Source organism: Puma concolor, chromosome C1 (genome assembly GCF_028749965.1).
Source record: "Puma concolor isolate L17-30 chromosome C1, mPumCon1.1.hap2, whole genome shotgun sequence".
NCBI classification, from domain to species: Eukaryota; Metazoa; Chordata; class Mammalia; order Carnivora; family Felidae; genus Puma; species Puma concolor.
Genome location: NC_141674.1, coordinates 145587918 through 145612063, shown reverse-complemented (window position 1 = coordinate 145612063; position 24146 = coordinate 145587918). Strand labels below are relative to the sequence as shown.

The following is a 24146-nucleotide window of genomic DNA, read 5'->3' as shown; positions in this document are numbered from 1 at the left end:
AAGTTTAAAAAAAAATCTACGATACTGGTTTTGTAATAATAGCAGTAGCAGCTAACATTTCTCATGCTTATTATATGCTAGGATACTGCATGGGTGTCAGTCTTATTACATCTACACCAGTGTTGTGTGTTCCATTAAAAACATTTCTCGACAGAGACAGGATAGAGAAATAAATATAAGAACACATGTGAAATGATTTTTTTATTTATGTATTTCTGATAGTTCTAAATAGCCAATGACAATGAAAGAGAAAGTTAATTTAAATATTTCTCCTGTGCTGATTATTCAAGACCTTGCATAGTTTTATATTAGGTATACTTTTTCTTTTCTTTTTTTTTTTTTTTAAACGTTTATTTATTATTGAGAGACAGAGAGACACAGAGCATGAGCAGGAGAGGGGTAGAGACGGGGGGAGACACAGAATCCGAAACAGGCTCCAGGCTCTGAGCTGTCAGCACAGAGCCCAACGCGGGCCTTGAACTCACAAACTGCAAGATCATGACCTGAGCCAAAGTCGGTCACTTAACCAACTGAGCCACCCAGGCCCCCCTACTTTTTATTTTCTATGAAATACTCTTTATTAAGCATATCAGCCCTTATCGTACTTGTTGCAAATGCCTCTCACAACTTTGGAGGACTGTCATGTTAATTCAGTTTTGAAGGTAATGTGACATACAGGCTGACATGAAGCATACTGCCGAATATCTTTTCCTATTGCTTTATTTAAAATATTGGCTGGAAAACAAGGTAAGATGAACCCTAAGCCAGGATTGGTTTTTGTTTATAACCTTACTTAATTATTTTCCTTTGAAGTATAAAACATTAGTATTTTCTGGGATTTACAAAATTTGAATTATACTATTTAAAGATGTATAAGAAAATAATTCCTGTCTTTAAACATATACATATGTTTTGCTATCTAAGACAGGATGTGTCATGCATGGAGTATCCCTAAATCTACCCTTTTGAAAAGATAATTACTATTGAAAGCCAAGTGACCTCAGACTAAGAAAACGAGTTTAATGACAAAGTAAGAATTATAAAATTAGGTCATACTTTTGCATCTTCTTTATTAGAAAGCACTAAGTGAAAAACTTGATAATTTAATGAATGAATAGAAGTGACTGCCTGGTCGGTTAAAGAACCAATCAATCATACAGGCTTCAGTTTAAAAGATTCCTTACTAAAATTTAGTTTAGAAAGTTAAAAATTTTAAATGAAACTCGATTGTTATATATAATAAGCAAAAACAATGTTATATTCAATAGCAAAGACAGTAAGATTTCCCCTATTGATAAAGTATGAAATAATAATTATTTAAAGAGTAATATATAATGAAGTTGTTATTCAAAATATTAAGTATGATCTGACATGGTGAACTGTGTTTCATTAGAACAGAATATGAGTATTCTAAAAACAATGAGTGTAAATGTTTCAGAAACAAGAACTAAAATTACAATACTAAACTATTGAAATTCCTATTCACTAATTGAGTCTACATAAGAAACCACAGCTATGGGTCAATGGGAATGTGGAAAGGTAACACTAGTCAGATATACACAGCCTTCTAAAGGTAAATTGAGTCACTGTTTTGATTAGGAGTGCTACACAGGGAAATGGCTGGGTTGCCATTATAGATTACTTACCTTGAAATTATATTGCCATTTACCTGCTTTCTGATGAAGGTAAAAGGAGGAGGTGTTAGGTAAAGTCTAAATATAAGCTTCTGTGATTTCAGTAAATATCAGTCCAACATATTTTACCTACTGAAAAAAATCCCTTATCTTGTGACTCTGGGAAACATTTGATACAGATGGATATTGAATTCATTTTTTCAGTCAACTTGCTCAGTCACATGAAAAACAAGACTTATTTTTAGCATCATATTTTGCTCCCTTATTTTTTTCTTTGTTGCGTAGTGTTTGTTGAGCATAAGTGCTCTGTCCTAAAATTAGATTCTTACACTGTATATAGCTGCTTGAATGTTCAAAAAGAAATGTGATTATATGCGCTTATTGTCAGAAAATGTAAATTTCAAATGCATTGGAACACAACTGCAATGTTCAAATTGAATATAAGGAAATCTAAGTAGAATAGAATGGATGGATGACAACTTTATAAAAATAATTTTTAAAATGTTTCAGTGCGATGAAATTTAGATTTTTTTTTTTTTTTGTTCTAATTCTGTGGCAGTTGCTTTCATAGCACCATAGTGTTTGGGTAATTGATTTAAGAGGTTATAAACCAGGTGAGGATCTTGTAGTTTTGTTGGTGATGCTCAGTTGCCCCCAAACTGAACATGTTTAGCCAGGTATAAAGTGATACCGAATTAAATTCATGGCTGTATTAAAAAAAAATATTAAGAAAGTGAAAAATTCTATGTTTCAAATTAAAGTTGGCCAAAGACATGTATCTGTTGCCAACATGTGCTTAGTTTCACTCAAATAAAAGGAGAACCAATTAGATATTAAATTATGAATATGTATAAAGTTCGTAAGCAATTAGACCATACTGACAAAGTGGTTTTATGACTGTTCGTCTAAATAGTCTATTGCAGAACATCTTTCCAAATATTAAGGAAAGGAGAAATTCTATGTGAGTAAAATTGGTAAATTTTATTTAACCAATTGATAATTGATGATATTTAATCCCTTTCATTTATAATAATACACGTTTAGCTTATCAGATCAGCGTCATTAAAAGCATCAAATTGTTTCTAGTTTTTCAATGACCTCAAAAGGCAATGTAGGGTAGTGGAAAAATTGCTGGATTCGGTGCCAGAAACCTGGGGTCTAAAACCTAGAGAAACTGTTTTAACACTGTAAGCTTACATTTACTAATATAAAGAATACAAATAATAATAATATCTTACAGGACTACTATTAGAATTTTTTGAGAAAACAGATGAAGTTATAGACACTCTAAATTTCATTCCCTTCGCTTTTCCCTTCACTCACCCAAGAAGCAAACAAACTGGAGAGGCTCCATGTTTTGAGGCTTTATGATACTGTTTGAATTTTTCTCTGGATTTTCTAATTCTCCTATTAATGACTTTTCTAAAATTGAAAGTGCTATGGGAGATGAGGTGATGGAATGTTTCAGTTGTACACACTGTGAGATTTGCGGTTGTACCAGTCACTAGCTTTCTTCAATTACTATATTAGAATGTCATTTCTGCCCCCATCGCTGGCAGTGTGATCTTTGTGCTTACTTCCTGCCTGATAAAGGCTGAACGAAGAGAACTTTAAGAAAAGTTTCAGCTCTTGTAATCCTGTGAACTCCACCAAGTTTTATTCTGCTTTGATAGTATACCACCCTCAGGTTCCTCAAAGAAAACTAATTTTGCCTTTGATAGCAGTAGATAAATAACTGAATTAAAGAAGCAGCAAGTACCACTTTCTACTTCCCACAGGGTGGATGCCAGAAGACCAGCACTACTTGGCAATGACTCCTCTTTCCCAGCACCTCTCACCCTTTACTCCCTATCCCTCCCCCATCTCTCCTGAAGGCCTGTCATTTTCCAAAGTATATTTATGCCTTTTCTTAACTTTGCAATAATTCCAACAGTTTATAAAAAGACTAAGGAAGATAAGTAGATGTTTGGCCACTGTCTAGACCTTCTCAAACTTTAATATGTATGTAAATGACTTGGGGATTTGTTAAGATGCAGACTCCGATATAGTCTTGTAAAATTCCAAATTTCCAAAAAGTTCCCAGGTGATGTTCCTAGTCTGAGAATCACACTTTGAGTGGTAGGAGTTGGGACTGTTCTGTAGACTAAGTATTAGATTTAAATTTCTTTTTAAAAAAAGTCTCTATTCTTCTGACTTTTTTACAAATAAAATCAGTCTTATTTCAAAGCTGAAAATTCCAGAAAGGTGATTCATTATTCCTACAATTATTCTATTCTCTTATGACCTCTCCACAGTATGATTTATGCACTCACAAATTTGGCAAAAAATCTATACTAGGACTTAAATATTAATTTTAGACAAGTTGAACATCACGATTTAATTTTAAAAACAAACATACGAGGGTAAAGTATGTTATATAATTATTACTATGATCCAGATCTTTTAAAACCTAAACATTTCTCAATATTTATGGAATATTATAAGCTTTTTTATGTGTGTTCCAGAAATGAAGTTTACATGACACAAAATATTCCAATGCTATAAAAATACTACAGTAGCTAACTACTAGTCATCCAAAATAGTAAATTTACAAAAACTATTTATTTGTCTTAGGTGAAGCAATCTATTTTTTTTTCTCTTTTCTTTCAAAATCCCTTAGTATTCAACAGGGCTGATAAAAACTGCTGGCTGATAAAAACGTAAACAAAATATACACCTAAGTACCAATAATATAGTTATTTCAGAAATTAAAGAATCTGAGTTATGACCATAGTAGCCATTGCCCACTCAAAAAATAAGGAAAGTTTGAAGATTAAAAGTGGTACTCTGAAATTCAACACTGCTTTACCTTATCAAAAGTACATATACTCCTCCTTTCCTTATAAATATATATTCTAGATTTCTTAATTTTTAATACCAGGCCAATAAAGTTCTGGGTTCATTGCGAAAACTAAAGAGCAACAGCAACATAAAGTTTTATTTAAAAAAAATGCTAGTTGTAGGATTTCTCCTTTATCTGTACATTTATCTGTACTGTACAGAAGGAGAGAGCCAAGGGTCCAGGTTTACCCCCATGTATTATTAAAGGAAGTATCTTCTGCAGTCTTAATATAAAGGGTGGTGATGATGATAGCTCAAGAGAAAAAATGGGGGTCAGACAAAGGTGAACAAGGTACAGAGAAGACGAGTCTGAATAGAACGCACTGGTGCATTATCGGAATGATTCAGGATGTTTGCCCTTAATTATATCACAGAAGAAGAATATTTTATGTCCAAAGAGCTTGATTATATAAATTTTGGAGCCAAATTTTAACCCTACATAATCAATTTCAAATTACATAAAAATTCAGTAAGTTTTCCTGCTAAGAAACTACAACATCATGCAAATTGGAAGGACATTCAAAAAGTTTTTTAAAAGAAGACATTATTACAATATCAATAATACCAACGACTATAGATTGGTTTTTAAAATGTTACACTTGCAGAGTATTTTAGGCTTAGGTAAACAGTGCATTTGTGAAATTTGTTTACCTCTAGTGCATTATTTATCTTGCAAGAATAGTTCTTATTTTAAGTCACCAACCATTTAATGAGGAAAATGTAACACGGATGACCCAATTCATTTTGTTAAGCAAAGGGAGTGGAAAGGAACGAAGCTGTTTCAAGGCAACTTCCTTATGGAGAAGAAAATATTTCTTTTTTATTAGCTCCATCTGATGGTTGATCTGGTTTTTACACACAGCCTGGCTATAAATTCCCAACAGTAATTTTATTGTTTTCTCTCCCTCTCTTCTATCAGAAAGATGTACTACATTGAGGAAATGCTGCTTGGCTGATTATGTACCTAATTAGGTTATCGAATTTTGCAAAGTATTTACCATTATAAAGAGCATTCTTGCTAATCTTATCAGCTTTGTTTCTTTTTTCCTTTAAGTTGGGAAGCTGTAAAGTTTAAAATTTGAAAATATTGTTGATATTGTCCTGTAATGCACATCTTCATATATACCTCTCACCTAAGTGTAGCTGGCCGCTTGCCTAACTTATATGAAGCATGTACATGTGATAACACGTTTTAAGCACATAAAAATGAATTTACTTTCCTTATTCGTGTTTTACACTAGTGGGCTAGTTTGGCAAAAACCTATTTATATGCTATACCATCCTCATGCTATCAGATAGAGGCGTGCATGCTTGAAAATACAGTTCTTCCAATGCAGAAAAAGTAGCTTAGCATTTAAATGTATTTGAAATCTATAAATGAGTTTAAGCACTAAATGATAAGTAAATTGAAGAAAATACTGTACCTCCGCATCATATTCCCATAACTGATTTCCTCTCATGTGGTGGCATTTTAACATGATTACAGGTCCGCTGAGTCTAGACACATCCAAGCACAAATCATCAGTTCGGATTTCTTTGTCAGCAGTATAAGAAAACACCTGGGAATATAAAATTCAGCTAATAAAATAATCTTCTTAAAAACAAAAAGAAACCCCACAATATAGCAGATTTCTCTGTGGAAGCATTGATATCAACTTGTGTTTTCAAATAGTGTCTGCCGTGTGATCTTGAGAAAGCTAGTTGACCTCTGAGTCCTTTCCCTGAACTGCAAAATAAGGCAGTGTCATCTGTTTCATAAAGTTTTTGTGAGGCCTCAGTTCAATAAACTAAAATAGTAAATACTTATTATTTGGTGGCACCACATTTCCTGCACTATACTTGTCTCATATATCATACAACCGGTTCAATAAAACAAACTTTGTTAACCATATGGGGCTCAACAAAGGGCACTCCTTATTCTCACCACCATACAACCAGTACCCCAGCTCTATAGAGCTCATGATGTCTTTCATAAAGACGTTTAAATCTTTCTTTCCATAGGTACATCATGTAAATTTTATTAAATATTGTCAGTGTGTTTCCAAAGGTTGTAGAATTAGCTTCTCCAGAGAGCTCATTAAAGGTAGGCTCTCTGCTTATCTTATACGGTTATAGCTGGGCTTGGCTACAATTCTCAAAATATCCAACAAATGTCAAGGTGGATTGTGGATTCATTGTTAGCTAATTTAAACTGATACTATAAGAATCTCTTTTTTTTAAATTCCTGGTATGAATAATTTATTTATAACATTGATAATTGAAGGTTCATGAGTTAGTAAGTACCTAAATTATAAAAGTTATTTTCTTCTGTTAGCTATGATAAGCATGGTTCAGTGTTTTGTGGGTATTTTTTTCTTTGCAATGTCAAGAGGGAATATAATAAGGAAGATTATATGAGGATCTTTTAGTTTTCCAATGCAGTCTGATAAAATTGGAGGAAGTCAGCTCTAGAAATCAATTATACACGCTGGAGCCCTGGCCTGTAAGCTAAACAAGTTAGTCTTGAAGGGGTTGGCCTCTTCAGCACCGAAACTCAGGACTTCTCTGAAAATCACAAGTGGTAAGAGGAGAATGCAAAGTCAATGATAAGGATATTCTTCACAAAAGTTGTACATTCTACTCAACAGTATAAAACCTTGAGAAGTATATGAAATTCATTTAATTAAACTATGTAAAATATAGATTTGATGTATGGCACTCAGAAAAAAATTTCCTATCTTTTGTACTTTTTAATGCTCACACTTTTAATGGGAATTATGAGTAACCAAGAGAATAAAAGAAATACCTATCAAACATGAGTACTATATCCTTTCCAAACATGGTATTTATTAATACAATATTCAATTTAATACAAACATATTTAATAGCTGAATTTAGTAGGAGACCTTGATTTTAAGGAGGGAAATTTCTGGAGAAATTTCTTTTATCTTTTGTTTTAATGTGAAGTATAATTTTCCACATTGAAGTATTTTCTTTTAGTTGTATACAGATGCCAGTGTAAATGGAAACACCAAAGCATTCACATTTGCCATTAATTTTGTTTGAGGAATATAATCACAGCCTGAAAATGATTTTTCCTCAGGTCTCTTATGACAGTTTTGAAACTTTACCACATTCTTTTTTCCTTGATTACTAATTTTAATTCAATCAGTAGCTATCTTAAGTGATTTATACTCAATAAAGATATATTTGTAGAATATATTCTGAGTCTATATACATATAGTACCTGAAATTATCTTGGCCTTTGCACTTGAAAAAAAATTAACTGATGTTAAAATGCTTGGTCCACAGATAATTTTTTTCCTAAAAAAACTGTATGTAATGCTTTATTTTCTGGCATTAATTTGTTCACAAATCCTAATAATTAATACGATTAATTTATTTTTCATACCTGAGAATCTCATTTTTATGCTTGATTACTATTTTTTTTCTTGAAGTAAGTAGCATACTTTATTACACAATGGTAAATAGAAGGATGGACTTTTTTTTTAATATGAAATTTATTGTCAAATTGGTTTCCATACAACCTCCAGTGCTCATCCCAACAGGTCCCCTCTTCAATGCCCATCACCCACTTTCCCCTCCCTCGCACCTCCCATCTACTGTCTGTTTATTCTCAGTTTTTAAGAGTCTCTTATGGTTTGCCTCCCTCCCTAACTTTTTTTTTCCCCTGTCCCATCTCCATGGTCTTCTGTTACGTTTCTCAGGAGCCACAGAAGAGTGAAAACATATGGTATCTGTCTTTCTCTGTATGACTTATTTCACTTAGCATAACACTCTCCAGTTCCATCCACATTAGTACAAAAGGCCATATTTCATTCTTTCTCGTTGCCAAGTAGTATTCCATTGTGTATATAAACCACAATTTTTTTTATCCATTCATCAGTTGATGGACACTTAGGCTCTTTCCACAATTTGGCTATTGTTGAAAGTGCTGCTATAAACATTGGGGTACAAGTGCCCTATGCATCAGCACTCTTGTATCCCTTGGGTAAATTCCTAGCAGCGCTATTCCTGGGTCATAGGGTAGATCTATTTTTTAAATTTTTTGAGGAACCTCCACACTGTTTTCCAGAGTGGCTGCACCAGTTTGCATTCTCACCAACAGTGCAAGAGGGTTCCCGTTTCTCCACATCCTCTCCACCATCTATAGTCTCCTGACTTGTTCATTTTAGCAACTCTGTCTGACTCGTGTGAGGCGATATCTCAGTGTGGTTTTGGTTTTTATTTCCCTGATGAGGAGTGACGTTGAGCATCTTTTCATGTGCCTGTTGGCTATCTGGATGTTTTCTTTAGAGAAGTGTCTATTCATGTTTTCTGCCCATTTATTCACTGGATTATTTGTTTTTTGGGTGTAGAGTTTGGTGAGTTCTTTATAGATTTTGGATACTAGCCCTTTGTCTGATATGTAATTTGCAAATATCTTCTCCCATTGTGTCAGTTGCCTTTTAGTTTCGTTCATTGTTTCCTTGCAGTGCAGAAGCTTTTTATCTTCATCAGGTCCCAATAGTTCATTTTTGCTTTTAATTCCCTTGCCTTTGGAGATGGGTCAAGTAAGAAATTGCTGCAGCTGAGGTCAGAGAGGTTTTTGCCTGCTTTCTCCTCTAGGGTTTTGATGGTTTCCTGTCTCACATTCAGGTCCTTTATCCATTTTGAGTTTATTTTTGTAAATGGTGTAAGAAAGTGGACTAGGTCATTCTTCTGCATGTTGCTGTCCAGTTCTCCCAGCACCATTTGTTAAAGAGACTGTTTTCCATTGGATATTATTTCCTGCTTTGTCAAAGATTAGTTGACTATACATTTGTGGGTCCAATGCTGCAGTCTCTCTCCTGTTCCATTGGTCTATGTGTCTGTTTTTGTGCCAATAGCATGCTGTCTTGATGATTACAGCTTTGTAGTAGAGGCTAAAGTCTGGAATTGTGATGCCTCCTGCTTTGGTCTTCTTCAATATTATTTTGGCTATTCGGGGTCTTTTGTGGTTCCATACAAATTTTAGGATTGCTTGTTCTAGCTTCGAGAAGAATGCTGGTGCAATTTTGGTTGGGATTGCATTGAATGTGTAGATTGCTTTGAGTAGTATTGACATTTTAATAATATTTATTCTAATCATTGAGCACGGAATGTTTTTCCATTTCTTTGTATCTTCTTCAATTTCCTTCATAAGCTTTCTATAGTTTTCAGCATACAGGTCTTTTACATCTTCGGTTAGGTTTATTCCTACGTATTTATGCTTCTTGGTGCAATCGTGAATGGAATCAGTTTGTTTGTCTTTCTGTTGCTTCATTATTAGTGTATGAAAATGAAACTGATTTCTGTACATTAATTTTGTATCCTGTGACTTTACTGAATTCATGTATCAGTTCTAGTAGACTTTTGGTGGAGTCTATTGGGTGTTCCATATACAATATCATGTCATCTGCAAAAAGTGAAAGCTTGACTTCATCTTTGCCAATTTTGATGCCTTTAATTTCCTTTTGTTGTCTGATTGCTGATGCTAGCACTTCCAACACTATGTTAAACAACAGCAGTGAGAGTGGACATCCCTGTTGTGGTCCTGATCTCGAGGAAAGCATCCATTGAGGATGATATTAGCTGTGGGCTTTTCATAAACGGCTTTATGATGTTTAAGTATGTTCCTTCTATCCCGACTTTCTCGAGGGTTTCTATTAACAAAGGCTGAATTTTATCAAATGCTTTTTCTGCATCGATTGACAGGATCATATGGTTCTTTTCCTTATTAATGTGATGTATCACATTGATTTGCGAATGTTGAACCAGCCCTGCAGCCCAGGAATGAATCCCACTTGATCATGGTGAAGAATTGTTTTTATATGCTGTTGAATTCTATTTGCTAGTATCTTGTTGAGAATTTTTGCATCCATATTCATCAGGGATATTGGCCTGTAGTTCTCTTTTTTTTTTTTTGCTGGCTCTCTGTCTGGTTTGGGAATCAAAGTAATGCTGTCTTCATAGAATGAGTCTGGAAGTTTTCCTTTTCTTTCTATTTTTTGGAACAGCTTGAGAAGGATAGGTATTATCACTGCTTTAAATGTCTGGTAGAATTCCCCAGGGAAGCCATCTGGTCCTGGACTCCTATTTGTTGGGAGATTTTTGATAACTGATTCAATTTCTTCACTGGTTTTGGGTCTGTTCAAGTTTTCTATTTCTTCCTGTTTGAGTTTTGGAAGTGGGTGGGTGCTTAGGAATTTGTCCATTTCTTCCAGGTTGTCCAGTTTGTTGGCATGTAATTTTTCATAGTATTCCCTGATAATTGTATTTCTGAGGGATTGGTTGTAATAATCCCATTTTCATTCATGATTTTATCTATTTGGGTCCTCTCCCCCCCCCCTTTTTTTTTTGAGAAGCCTGGCTAGAGGTTTATCAATTTTGTTTATTTTTTTTAAAAAACCAACTCTTAGTTTCATTGATCTTTAAGATTTTTTTAGATTCTATATTGTTTATTTCTGCTCTGATCTTTATTATTTCTCTTCTTCTGCTGGGTTTGGGGTGTCTTTGCTGTTCTGCTTCCAGATCCTTTAGGTATGCTGTTAGATTTTGTATTTGGGATTTTTCTTGTTTCTTGAGATAGGCCTGGATTGCAATGTGTTTTCCTCTCAGGACTGCCTTTGCTGCATCCCAAAGTGTTTGGATTGTTGTATTTTCATTTTCGTTTGTTTCCATATATTTTTTAATTTCTTCTTTAATTGCCTGGTTGACCCACTCATTCTTTAGTAGGGTGTTCTTTAACCTCCATGCTTTTGGAGGTTTTCCAGACTTTTTCCTGTGGTTGATTTCAAGCTTCATAGCATTGTGGTCTGAAAGTATGCATGGTATGATTTCAATTCTTGTATACTTATGAAGGGCTGTTTTGTGACCCTGTATGTGATCTATCTTGGAGAATGTTCCATGTGCACTCGAGAAGAAAGTATATTCTGTTGCTTTGGGATGCAGAGTTCTAAATATATCTGTCAAGTCCATCTGATCCAAGGTATCATTCAGGGCCCTTGTTTCTTTATTGATCCTGTGTCTAGATGATCTATCCATTGTTGTAAGTGGAGTATTAAAGTCCCCTGCAATTACCACATTCTTATCAATAAGGTTTCTTATGTTTGTGATTGTTTTATATATTTGGGGGCTCTCATATTCGGTGCATAGACATTTATAGTTGTTAGCCCTTCCTGATGGATAGACCCTGTAATTATTATACAATGCCCTTCTTCATTTCTTGTTACAGCCTTTAATTTAAAGTCTAGTTTGGGGGCTCCTGGGTGCCTCAGTTGGTTGAGTGTCCGACTTCAGCTCGGGTCATGATCTTGTGATCTGTGAGTTCAAGCCCTGCATCGGGCTCTGTGCTGACAGCTCAATGCCTGGAGCCTTCTTTGGATTCTGTGTCTCCCTCTGTCTCTGTCCCTCCCCTGCTCATGCGCTCGCTCTTGCTCTCTCTGTCTCTCTCTCTCTGTCTCTCTCTGTCTCTGTCTCTCTCTCTGTCTCTCTCTGTCTCTCTGTCTCTCTCTCTCTCTGTCAAAAATAAATAAACATTAAAATTAAAGTCTAGTTTGTCTGATATAAGTATGGCTACTCCAGCTTTCTTTTGACTTCCAGTAGCATGATAGCTAGTTCTCCATCCCCTCACTTTCAATCTGAAGGTGTTCTCACGTCTAAAATGAGTCTCTTGTAGACAGCAAATAGATAGGTCTTACCCTATGTCTTTTGGTTGGAGCATTTAGTCCATTTACATTCAGTATTATTATTGAAAGATATGGGTTTAGAGTCATTGCGATGTCTGTAGGTTTCATGCTTGTAGTTATGATTCTGGTACTTTGTTGTCCTTGCAACATTTCACTCACAGAATCCCCCTTAGGATCTCTTGTAGGGCTGGATTAGTGGTGGTGGATTCCTTCAGTTTTTGTTTGTTTGGGAAAACCTTTATCTCTCCTTCTATTCTGAATGACAGATTTGCTGGATAAAGGATTCTCGGCTGCATGTTTTTTCTGTTCATCACATTGAAGATTTCCTGCCATTCCTTTCTGGCCTGCCAAGTTTCAGTAGATAAATCCATCACTAGTCTTATAGGTCTCCCTTTATATGTTAGAGCATGTTTATCCCTAGCTTCTTTCAGAATTTTCTCTTTATCCTTGTATTTTGCCAGTTTCACTATGATATGTCATACAAAAGATCTATTCAATTTACGTCTGAAGGGAGTTCTTTGTGCCTCTTGGATTTCAATGCCCCTTTCCTTCCTCAGATCAAGGAAGTTCTCTGCTATGAAGTACACCTTCAGCCCCTTTCTCTCTCTCTTCTTCTGGAATTCCTGATACAGATATTGTTTTGTTTGATTGCATCATTTAGTTGTATAATTCTCCCCTCATACTCCTGGATTTTTTTATCTCTTTTTCTCAGCTTCCTCTTTTTCCATAATTTTATCTTGTAACTCACCTATTTTCTCCTCTGCCTCTTCAATCCATGCTATGGCTGCCTCCATTTTATTTTGCACTTTATTTATAGCATTTTTTAGTTCCTCATGACTATTTCTTAGTCCCTTGATCTCTGTAGCAATAGATTCTCTGCTGTGTTCTATGCTTTTTTCCAAGCCCAGCAATTAATTTTGACTATTCTAAATTCTCGTTCCATTATATTCCTTAAATTGGTTTTGATCAATTCATTGGCTGTCACTACTTCCTGGAGTTTCTTTTGATGAGAATTCTTCCATTTCATCATTTTGGGTAGTCCCTGTGATACCTCCAAACTGCAGGGCACTTCCCCTGTGCTGTCTGGAGAAACTTGTGTTGGTGGGTGGGGCCGCAGTCAGACCGGATGTCTGTCCCCAGGCCACCGCTGGGGCCACAGTCAGAATGGTGTGTACCTTATCTTCCCCTCTCCCAGGGACAGGACTCATTGTGAAGTGATGTGGCCCCTGTCTCGACTGCTTGCACACTGCCAGGTTTGTGGTGCTGCTGTGATGGGATCTGGCGTATTAGCCAGGGTGGATCTGCAAGGTGCACAGGGGTGGGAGGGGCAGGCTTAGCTAGCTTTGCTGACAGTGGTCCCCTGCAGAAGGGGCCTTACAGCACCAGGGTTGGGGTAGGGGAGGGAGGCAGGCCTGTTGGAGGGATGGATCTACAGAAGCACAGCATTGGGCTTTTGCATGGTGAAAGAAAGTTTGGTGAAGAGAACTGGTTCCCTTTGGGATTTTGGCTGGGGGATGGGCGAGGGAGATGGCACTGGCCAGCACGTTTGTTCCCTGCTGAGCTGAGCTCTGTCTTCTGGGGCTCAACACCTTTCCCTCCTGGAGTCCTTTCAACCTCCCCACTCTCTGAGCACAGAGCTGTTGACTTTTAACATTCCAGATGTTAAGTCCCGCTGGCTGTCAGAACTCACGCAGTCCGGCCCCTCCACTTTTGCCCCTCCGCTTTTGCAAGCCAGATTCGGGGGCTCTGCCTTGCTGGGCGGGCTGCCCCTCCACCACCCTGGCTCCCTCCCGCCAGTCCGTGTAGTGCACACTGCCTCTCTGCCCTTCCTACCCTCTTCCGTGGGCATCTTGTCTATGCTTGGCTCCAGAGTCTGTTCTGCTAGTCTTCTGGTGGTTTTCTGGGTTATTTAGGCAGATGTGGGTGGAATCTAAGTGATCAGCAGGACGCAGTGAGCCCAGAGTCCTCCTAAGCTGCCATCTTCCCCTTACTCTACTATGCTTGAGTATTTCTAGGATGGTTTTTATTCTAATAATAAAAAGGTTAGTGTATGTCATGTACATGTCTTTCTTGATTTTATTTGGAAATTATTAGGCTTGATCCCAATTATTTGTTCCTTTTTATCTATCTGCTTTTTACCCATAATTATCATCTTTGTGCTTTTTCATATCTCCTACTGTAGGAGGTTCATGGAATTCACTTTGGGATAGACTAAAATTGCATATGCAAAATACTTTGCAGAGATCCAGGTACCCAGAAAGCAGTCAGTAATTGATATTTAGTTTTAGAGGTCCTCCCAGGTTGTGGCCTTGTATGTGAATTCCTGCCTTGATAGTATGCACAGTACCCAAAGAATTTTTAGGACAGGGTCCAGCAGGTTTTGCTCTTACCTATCTGTGCTGAGCCCTCTGCATGCAGTTCTAAGGAGAGGCTGTAATACCTGAAGACTATCCTGACACTTGCAGCATATATAGTCACCCTTTACTGAATTTCTTACGACTTTGGGGACAATGTGCTTAGATTCCTTAGGAAGAAGGTGATCCTTACGGCTGTTGCCTATTGGCTGTGTCAGTATCCCACATAGGCTCCCTCAGGTGGTATGTGTAGTTCCTGGAAGAGTATCTGCCCAATCTGTTCTCCTGCTATAATTAAAACCTTTATTCCTGATTATAAGGTAAAGTATTTCAATCCTGAACACATATGAAGCACATTAACTTAAACATCACACACGTTGATGACTTTGAGATCGAGCCTTTCATTAGTGAAGTCTAATTGTATGTTCTTTTACAAAAATTGGACACTATTCCTCCCTTTCTAGTTAAAACACTGAAATTGCTTTATCATTGGTTATCAGTACTGATTCTTACCAAAACCAGAAGTGAGTTACATAAATACTATATTCAACATATATTTCCAGTTGCTCCAATGCAGTTTGATTCTAATAACAATTGGTTAGATCAAAGTCTAATCACATTAGGTTGACTAGAAGCAGAGTAAAATAATCTCAGTGTATTCCCATCCATTATAAAAGAGGAATAAGGAGGAGGTTAACATTAATTGAGCACCTGTTTTAGAAACCATGTATAATATGATTCCTATATATTACATTAAATTTGCCCTTTTGTATCATTGTACAATTGCATTCACGTTCCTATGCACACCAACTTAACATTATTGCAAAGCATAGTAAGTAGAGCTCTTTACATGAATTGTACAGATGCAATAATTTATGGTGCTTTGAAAATTCTGTTTTGTACATAATCAGCAAATTTAACACATAACATTATGACCCATCTAGCATTATGCATCTTCTTTTGTAGTCTGCTGGTCAAGCTAGCTCTACAAACAGCCACTAAAGAGGCCATTTTTACTCAATTATTTTAAGTTCAGCTATCTTATAAGAAGCGATTGATCCTTTGTTCCATTTTGTGAGTCCTTTTAGTTATTATGCCTTCCAAAACTACTTTGATGACTGTAACATTTTAGTTTTTATTGTCTCCTATTACATTAGTTTGCTAAGGCTGCTGTAACAAAGTACTCCACACTAGGTGGTTTTTAATCTCCTCGGAGCACTGGAGGACAGAAGCCCCAAATCAAGGTATCAGCGGGATTGGTTTCTTCTGTGCACCCCTCTCATTTGCTTGTAGATGACTTCTTTTACTTTGTGTCTTCACATGGTCTTCCCTGTGGCTGTGTCCTAGTCACTTCTTATAAAAACAACACTCTTATTAGGGCCCACCCTAATGATCTCATTAATCTTAATTGCATCCTTAAAGATCCTATGTCTCCCAATGTAGTCCTATTCTGAGGTATGGGACGAGGACCTCAACATATGCATTTGAGGTGGGGGAGAGACATGATTCAGTCCCTAAAGCCTATTAACCCCTTAAACTGAAAGAAATAGCATGTCTTTCCCTACCTCTAGATGAAAACTGTAGATTTTTCCACTTGTCTAGGACCCCTAGGGTTCAATTCAGAAAACACAATGGCCTGTTGAATATTACTAGTGAAAATTCTGAATGAAATGTAATCCCAGACCTTCTTCCCTTTTCCTAGGTTGGAAGCCTGCAGTGGGGTAGAACGTAGTTGACTCCTTTATCTCACCATTTTAAGAACTTCTTTTCTTTCTTATCTCTCCTGCCCACTCCCACATTCCCCCACACTTCTAATTGGTTTTTGATTCCACCAGGGTAGTAGAAAGTATAAGGGGTCTTACCTGAACTGTCCTTGGTAACTCCTTCCTGTTCTCTGGCCTGGCAGAGATTTAAAGCTCCCTCTCCTGAGAGTGTTTAAGGTTCTTTAGAGATTCCCATAGCTAAGCACCTCTTACTGCAGTGCTGAGAAGACAATGCATATTTTATAAGTGGGCCACTTAAAAAAAAAAAAAATGTTTATTTTTGTGAGAGAGAGAGCATAAGCAGGGGAGGGGCAGGGAGAGTGAGGGAGGGAGACACAGAATCCGAAGCAGGCTCCAGGCTCTGAGCTGTCAGCACAGAGCCGGAATCGGGCCTCAAACCCAGGAACAGTGAGATCACAACCTAAGTCGAAGTCAGCCACTTAACTGAGCCACCTAGGTGCCTCAAGTGGGCCACTTTTTATGGCTTGACCAAGGAGGCAAGCTGACTCAGGCGGTGCAGTCACTTCAATTCGGTTGTCACAGGCCAGCTGTACTATGTGTGAGTCAAGTCACAGCCTGCCATATTCCCCAAAAGCATGAAGCGCATAGCAATGAAGCCCTTAAAATGGTGTTCTACATAATGTTCAGGGCACAATGAACTGCAGGATTTTTTTTTTTCTTTTTTTAATGTTTATTTATTTTTGACATAGAGAGAAGCAGAGAATGAACAGGGGAGGGGCAGAGAGAGAGGGAGACACAGAATCTGTAGCAGGCTCCAGGCTCTGAGTTGTCCGCACAGAGCCTGACGTGGCGCTTGAAGTCACAGACCGCGAGATCATGACCTGAGCCGAAGTCGGACGCTTAACTGACTGAGCCACCCAAGCACCCCAGCAGGATTTTTTTCAAGAATTATTAAGACTTTCAAATTTCAAACCCTGCTTGACCTCATGGGTTGTGCACCCATGAAGCTGCCACCCCTGCCTTGAGTCCTCTCAATAAGGTTTGTCCCTGGAAGCGAGACTCCCACCCCCTCCTCTCTAGAGGGCAGGCAACTACTCCCTCCATAGAAAACCTCAGTCTTCTCCACCCTTTGATGTCTCCTGGCATGGGTTGAATTGTGTCCCCCAAAAGATATGCTGAAGTACTTTCTTGTAAGCACCTCGGAATGTGAATGTATTTGGAAATAAGGTCATTGCAGATGGAATTAGGTAAGTTACCATGAAATCGTACTGGAGTAGGGTGGACCCTTAATCCAAAATGACTGGTGTCCTTAGGAGAAAACAGAGACATACAGAGAGAAAATGCCTCTGTGATGACGGAGGCAGAGATTGGAGCCAGGTGTCATCTACAAGCCATGTGGATTGCAGGCAAATACCAGAAGTTAGAGGCAGCAACAGATGATTCTCCCTTACAGGTTTCAGAAGGAATATGGCCTTCCCGACACCTTGATTTCAGACCTGTAGCCTCAAGTATTGAGAGACAATAAATTTCTATTGTTCAAGGCACCCAGTTTGTGATAGTTAGGGCAGCCCTAAGAAACTTATATACCTCCTATTTCTTATGATGGTTGCAATATGATGGTTGCAAATTTTGCATGGTAAAGTCTGATTTTAGATTTCACATCAGTGGCATCTTGGTGTCTGGGCTGAAAATGGTAACATCCAGTTATACATTCCGAAAGCATCAATCATTTTTATAATCATTTTTCTATTTAAATACATCTTCATAAAGTGGCTCTTTGCTGTATGAGGTGAATAACCTGCTTTTATTGTAGATTTTATAGAGATCAGATTAATTTCTGTCTCTGAATTGATGTACTCAAATAACTGTAGGAGTAATGCCCAACATATAAAAGATGATAGCCAATTTCAATCTGTTCCTCTCAATCAACATTTTTTTTTTTTTTTTTTTTTTTTTTAGAGAAGGTAAGCATTTTCATTATTTCACCTATGCGTATGGTTTGTTCTGGATTTTTCACTTTGGGAAGTGTGTTCAAAGGCATTTATTTCATATTTTTTCAAATATCTACAATTAAAACATTTTAACAATTTTCAAGGATTGTTGAGAATGATCTAAAGTATTTTTGCATTCATTCTTTATTTCACACAATTAAAGATTGTGTCTATACATACCTTGCTTAAAATGCTCATGTTATACAGATACTTTTTTGAAACTACTTTTATCTTTACCCCTTTGAAAAATTTGAAGTTTGAAAAATTGCAAGCAAATTTTGCTCAGATTTGTAGCATAAGCAGCTGTATGCAAAACCACTCAAGCAACACAAGTTGCAAAAGGAAGTTCACTGTTCTGAGCCAGGGGTTCAGGAGCTAAAACGCCCTCTGGTGGCTCTGTATTGTTACAGTATTTCTTCTAACCTGACGAAATACTTGGTAATACACACACTAATTTTTCTATATTTATATTATGTTTATATGTATTCTGTGTTTAAAGGGTTCATAAGTGTATTTTATTCACCTTTATTATATAGGCTGTGATTTTTCTAGATTTAGTTTTGAATTTGTAAAATACTTTTCCTGCTGAGTCCTCCTATTTACTATAAATGTTCTCAGTTTGAAGAGACGCTCTGTCACTGTATGCCAACTGCTGCACTTTCTAGATGAAGAAACTAAGCAACAGAGTTACAGGATTCGCACAATTTTTCAGAGCCACTTAGTGACGGAGGTCTTTCCAGACCCCAAATTCATTGCCACTATTCTTTTACTTGAGTACACTACCCCTTAAACCACCGTCACTTGGTCATTTTGGAAATTTGCGCCCTCTGGGAGATGACTTTAGGTATTTCAAGTGTGGTCAATTTGAGAAATCTGTTAAGAATCCAGGATAAATTATTAACATTCCCCCACTAACACACACATATCATAGTAGTTTTCCTCCCCCTCATTCTGTAAAAGTAGCCCAGGAGAATTGTTTAACAATAAAAGACCTTTAGCAATGGGATTTATGTTTTCAAAATATCCTCTCAGTGTATGTCACACCATTGTGACATTAGCATGAAGAATGCATACATGGAATTGAATTCATCAATGAAGCTGCCAAGGAAAGAACCTTTGCTTCTAGACCGGATCTTTTTCTGTCTTAATTGATTATTTCAGTTTTCATCTCCAGCCTGTTACCTCAGCGGTCTGTGTGGAAGAGGGTAAGGAGAATAGGAAGCTTCTGGCTGTGTGCTCTTTACTTATCTTACATGCCTAGATGATATCTATGGTCTTTTACAGATTTGATGCTCTAAAACTCCATTACTAAAAACAGAATGTTGGTACATATCTCATATTCAATATTCCCATCCTCTCTTCAACATCAGCCATGATGCATCAACTCTTTCCCCTTTTACTTTGATGTAACAACTTTATATTTCTGAATTTGTGATCAGCAAGTCACTTCATCCTTCCATCCCTGACTGGGTATGTTTTGATCACTTCATTAGCGCTCTCCTTCCCATTCCACTTTTCCCAGAAAAGGGCAACTCTCCTTACGGTTTTATTACCTTCTTCACTTTCTTCTTGTAGCACTTTGTAACTACTCTCATCTACTCATCTGCACTGTGTTGCAGGTATGGTCTCATTTGCACATATGGTGAGTGGGATGGCACTCAAACAATGGGCTTTGGGAAAATGACACAGACCTGGGTTTGGCCTTCCCTCTACTACTCATCAGAACCACAGTTACTGTGAGCCTTTGTCAGAATCTTGCCTTCCTTATCTGGGAAAAGGGATAAAGATGCCCACTGTTTTCTGGGCTACTTCAGAGGTTGAATGAGGTAATTCATGTAAACTCTAAACACAGTACTTGATGTAAGTAACATTTCAGTACTCGTTGTTATCTGTACAAAATCCAGGCATATAATTCACATTTGATTACATTCTGTCTCATCTCTGTGTTCTATTTTATTTTATATTTCAAATCTTGCTGCCCCAATAACAAATCCTAAGGATGTACTTTTGAACACCTATGGAAACAATTCTAAGAAAAGAATATTTGCCCAATAATTACTTACTCAATTGAAATGAAAACAATTTGTCTTTGGAATCTCTAGTTCACTTTGTGAAAATTAGTGCAGGAGAGTTAGGTAATATAAGCAGGATGCACTAATACAATAACAAAATGTTACATTTCTTTTTTTCTTTATTTTTCTATTTTCCTTCTATGTCGTTGTTAAATCCTCCCATTTTAGACACTATTGATGTTAAAGTTTATGTATGTTTAATACTTCACTGTCTTGAAGGGGTTTAAAGGAAGGCTTCAAGAAATGTAAAATATAAACATTAGGCTCCAAGTACTCATATTTTAGTATTGTGCTACTGAAGAATATAACTTACAAATTTAAGCCCCATTGGATATCTCACTAGATACGTTTGCATGTGCAGATGTTTTCTATACCATTGTGGTAGAATTCTCAGATGGCCCCAAGATTCCTATCCTAATACACATGCCCTTTATAAACACCCTTTGCTTGAGTGTGTGTGAGACTCTTCTCTGACAGGAAAGTCACTCTATAACTATATTGTTATATAAGACCTAGAATTAGAAACCCAAGAGACAGATTTTCCTGCTGCCCTTGAAGATGCATACTGCCTTGTTTTGGAGATAGCCTTGTTTGGGGAACTAGAAGGGCCCCCAGCTGCTGAGAGCAACTCCTGGAACACAGCCAGAAGAAAAACAACACCAAAAACCAATGATGGAAGCTCAGTTCCCCAACTGCAAGGAGCTAAAATCTGCTAATAACCAGGAAGCTTGGAAGGGGGACCTGAGTCTCCAAAGAGTTCTCAGCTCTGGCCAACATCTTGATCTTAGTCCTATGAGACTCTAAGCACAGAACCAGTCATGTTGCTCCTGAATTATACCTGTAGAACTGTGAGATGATAATTTTGTGTTGTTTTAAGCCACAAAATTTGTAGTATCTTGCTATACAACAATAGAAAACTAATACGGTGACCATTAGGAAAAAGGAAATATATACAAAAATTCGAATTATTCTTACCATGTGAATACCTTCTCCCATGCTATGTCTCTATCATTTAGGTATTTATTCAATTATTCGTCCATCTATTTATTCAAATACTTTTGGGCGTGTTAAATGCTTCAGGCCTTATCCAAACTATATAGGCTCTTCCTGAAACTGAATTCAAAACCCAAATAATCTAATTGGGTGCCAACATGTTTGTAAGAGATTCCTTCACTATTCCAGCCTACCTTAAACTCTGTTTTCCATGTTCCCATTGTAATGATTTTCTGTAACAAATTATCTTTCTCTTGATGGTATTCTCTGCTACATTTACCCTGATTATATTATTCCTTATATATTTATTCTCTGAAGAATTTGCCCTCACACATATAAATTACAAGGAAAGTCAAATGCATTACTGGATGGGATATTTTCTTTCAGCCATGGGCAATATAATACACACTTTCCCTTTATCACTAGCTCATGGAGTGAAACCCTTTATCACTAGTACCATGGAGCACCAAGATATTTGGTCTTTAGGTTCTTACTGACTATGCCTGCGAATGTAAAATAGACACAACAGCAATCATATATATCATTCATGTGACATCTGTATAAACTAGTATATTTGTTTGTGATTATTAACCAGAAATTCATGGTAAAATACTTTTGTGCCATCCTTTCTGAATATATTTTTAACTGGTATTTTGAGAATATTTCATATCTTAAAAGGTATTCACTTATATCATGAGGTACTTCTTGAAAGTCTGGTGTATGGAATAATAATTAGATAAAAATGATTGAATATATGAAAAGCCCCAAAAGGCAAATTATGTCGTAGATGGCACAAAGATACATTCATTGTGTATCAGTTACAACTGCCTCTTATTTGTAAAGGTAAACTATACTTTAGATTGAATTAGACAGAATTTTAAAAATAATTTCCATATTATTATAGCATTTGCACTGAATGCCAATAAAACTAAAATTTTCCAGGTGATTTCAAACTTAAAGTAGTCCTTTTAATTTATGCCAGTCATCATTGCTGCAAAGATCAGACTCTGTTTAGTTTGCAAGTCAAAGATTCAAGCGCAAGTAGTTTATTACTTAGATGATCCCAGGAAAAACCAGTAGGTGAGTAAGGAAGGAAAAGAACTAACAAACGGTACATTACAAATTAATTGTGCCGTGGATAACTGGAACTTACGCCTTTTGGGATCTCTGCATAGAACAAGCAGTCCCCTCAAAGGGTGAAGAATTTGGGTTAATGTAGGTTATCTGCCATCAGTTTGCTTGGGATGTGCTTCCGGATGGAAATCCCCAAGAGTGACTAGGTAGGCAAAGCAGGTTCTGGCAGTGAAAACCCTCAGGCAAAGGGACAGAGGTTGTGGCCTTCGGATGTTAGGATGAAAGCAAGTGGAAGGAGAGAAAGTACAGACCACTGGGGAACACCTGCTGTGTGTTAGGCAAGATGGAAGTCATTTTAAATAGATTGCATACCCTAGGTATGATAATCCACATATCATATGTTATTATGTTTCTTTAATAACCTTTCAAGGTAAGCATTAGAATTCTTCTTTTATAAATGAGGGGTAAGGGGTTTGAAAGGTTAAATAAATTCCCCTCAGTCACTCACTGTCTTTGATGTACAGCCTATCAGCCCCCAAATCCCGTGCTCTTTTCACACACTTAACATTTCCTTCTTTGATAGTTTAAACATTAAGCTCTAGACTATTCAGATTTCAGTATTTTCCCCTAAACTGTCCATTTAATCTCCTATTCATTTTTTTCCAGGATCTCATCCAGGATACCACATTACATTTAGTCATCATGTCTTCTTAGCCTACTCAGACAGATGCTCAGACTTCCCTCTTTTTGATGACTTTGACAGTTTTGAGGAGTATTGGTTAGGTATTTTATAGATGTCCCTCAGTTTGGGTTTGTCTAATGTTTATCTCATGATTAGAATGTTTTTGAGAGGAAGACCATGAAGGTGAAGTGCCGTTCTCATCACATCATATCAGGGGTTCATGGTACCAACATGGCTCACAGTGTAGAGCCTTGATCACTTAGGTAGTATCAGCCATGTTTCTCCACTGTAAACTTACCATCACCACCACCTTCTCTGTTTACTGTTTAAAAGTAAGTCGAGAAGCACAGACCACCTGAAAGGTGGGCAAGAGAGTTAAAGTCTACCTTCTGGAAGGGGGATTCTCTACATAAATTATTTGGAATTCTTCTTTACAGGAGATCTCAGAGATAAATTTTAACATGTCTCTAAAAACTTCAGGCTAAAATTGGGGGCCCTATCTTTATAATAGGTTTATCTGTAACACACTACGACTCCTGTAATAAATCTTCTCTGGGCCACTTATTTCACCAGCAAGATGAAGGAAAGTTCTCTTTAGTAGATGGAACTATAATGTGACCATTTTTTACCACAGAGAAGTGGCATTAAAACAATAAAAACCACTGTGATCATTCCTTGGTGTTTCCATGACCATAAAATGCACCTCTGAATTTGAAAGCTTTTTTTTTTTTTTTTTTTTTTTGAAAAAAATGCCTCAAAAAAAAATTCTGCAAATCCCCACCAGATACACAAATTTTACTTCTTAAACAAAAAAAAAATTCTGGGGCACCTGGGTGGCTCAGTCAGTTGAGTGTCCAACTCTTGATTTCAAGTCAGGTCATGATCCCAGGGTTGTGGGATCAAGCCCAGTGTTCAGATGAGCATTGAGCCTGCATGAGATTTTCCTCTCTCTCTGTCTCTCCTGCTGCCTCTCTAACCTGCCCACACAGTTTCTCTCTAAAAACATACACAAACCCAAACCCAAACCAAACTGAAACAAAAAATCCCCAAATCT

General features: G+C 37.0%; 1 protein-coding gene across 4 annotated transcripts in view; it reads right to left on the bottom strand.

Moving 5' to 3' along the window:
* GALNT13 (polypeptide N-acetylgalactosaminyltransferase 13) overlaps window positions 1-24146 on the bottom strand; it is a 554292-nt gene that overhangs the window by 7058 nt on the left and 523088 nt on the right. For 3 of the 4 annotated variants that reach the window (XM_086718628.1, XM_086718629.1, XM_086718630.1), the window contains exon 12: window positions 5939-6073. In XM_086718628.1, the coding sequence (XP_086574754.1) occupies window positions 5939-6073 (135 nt within the window). Of the gene's footprint in view, window positions 1-1305; window positions 1677-5938; window positions 6074-24146 lie in introns of those variants that run through there. The other variant, XM_086718631.1, reaches the window with a different exon arrangement.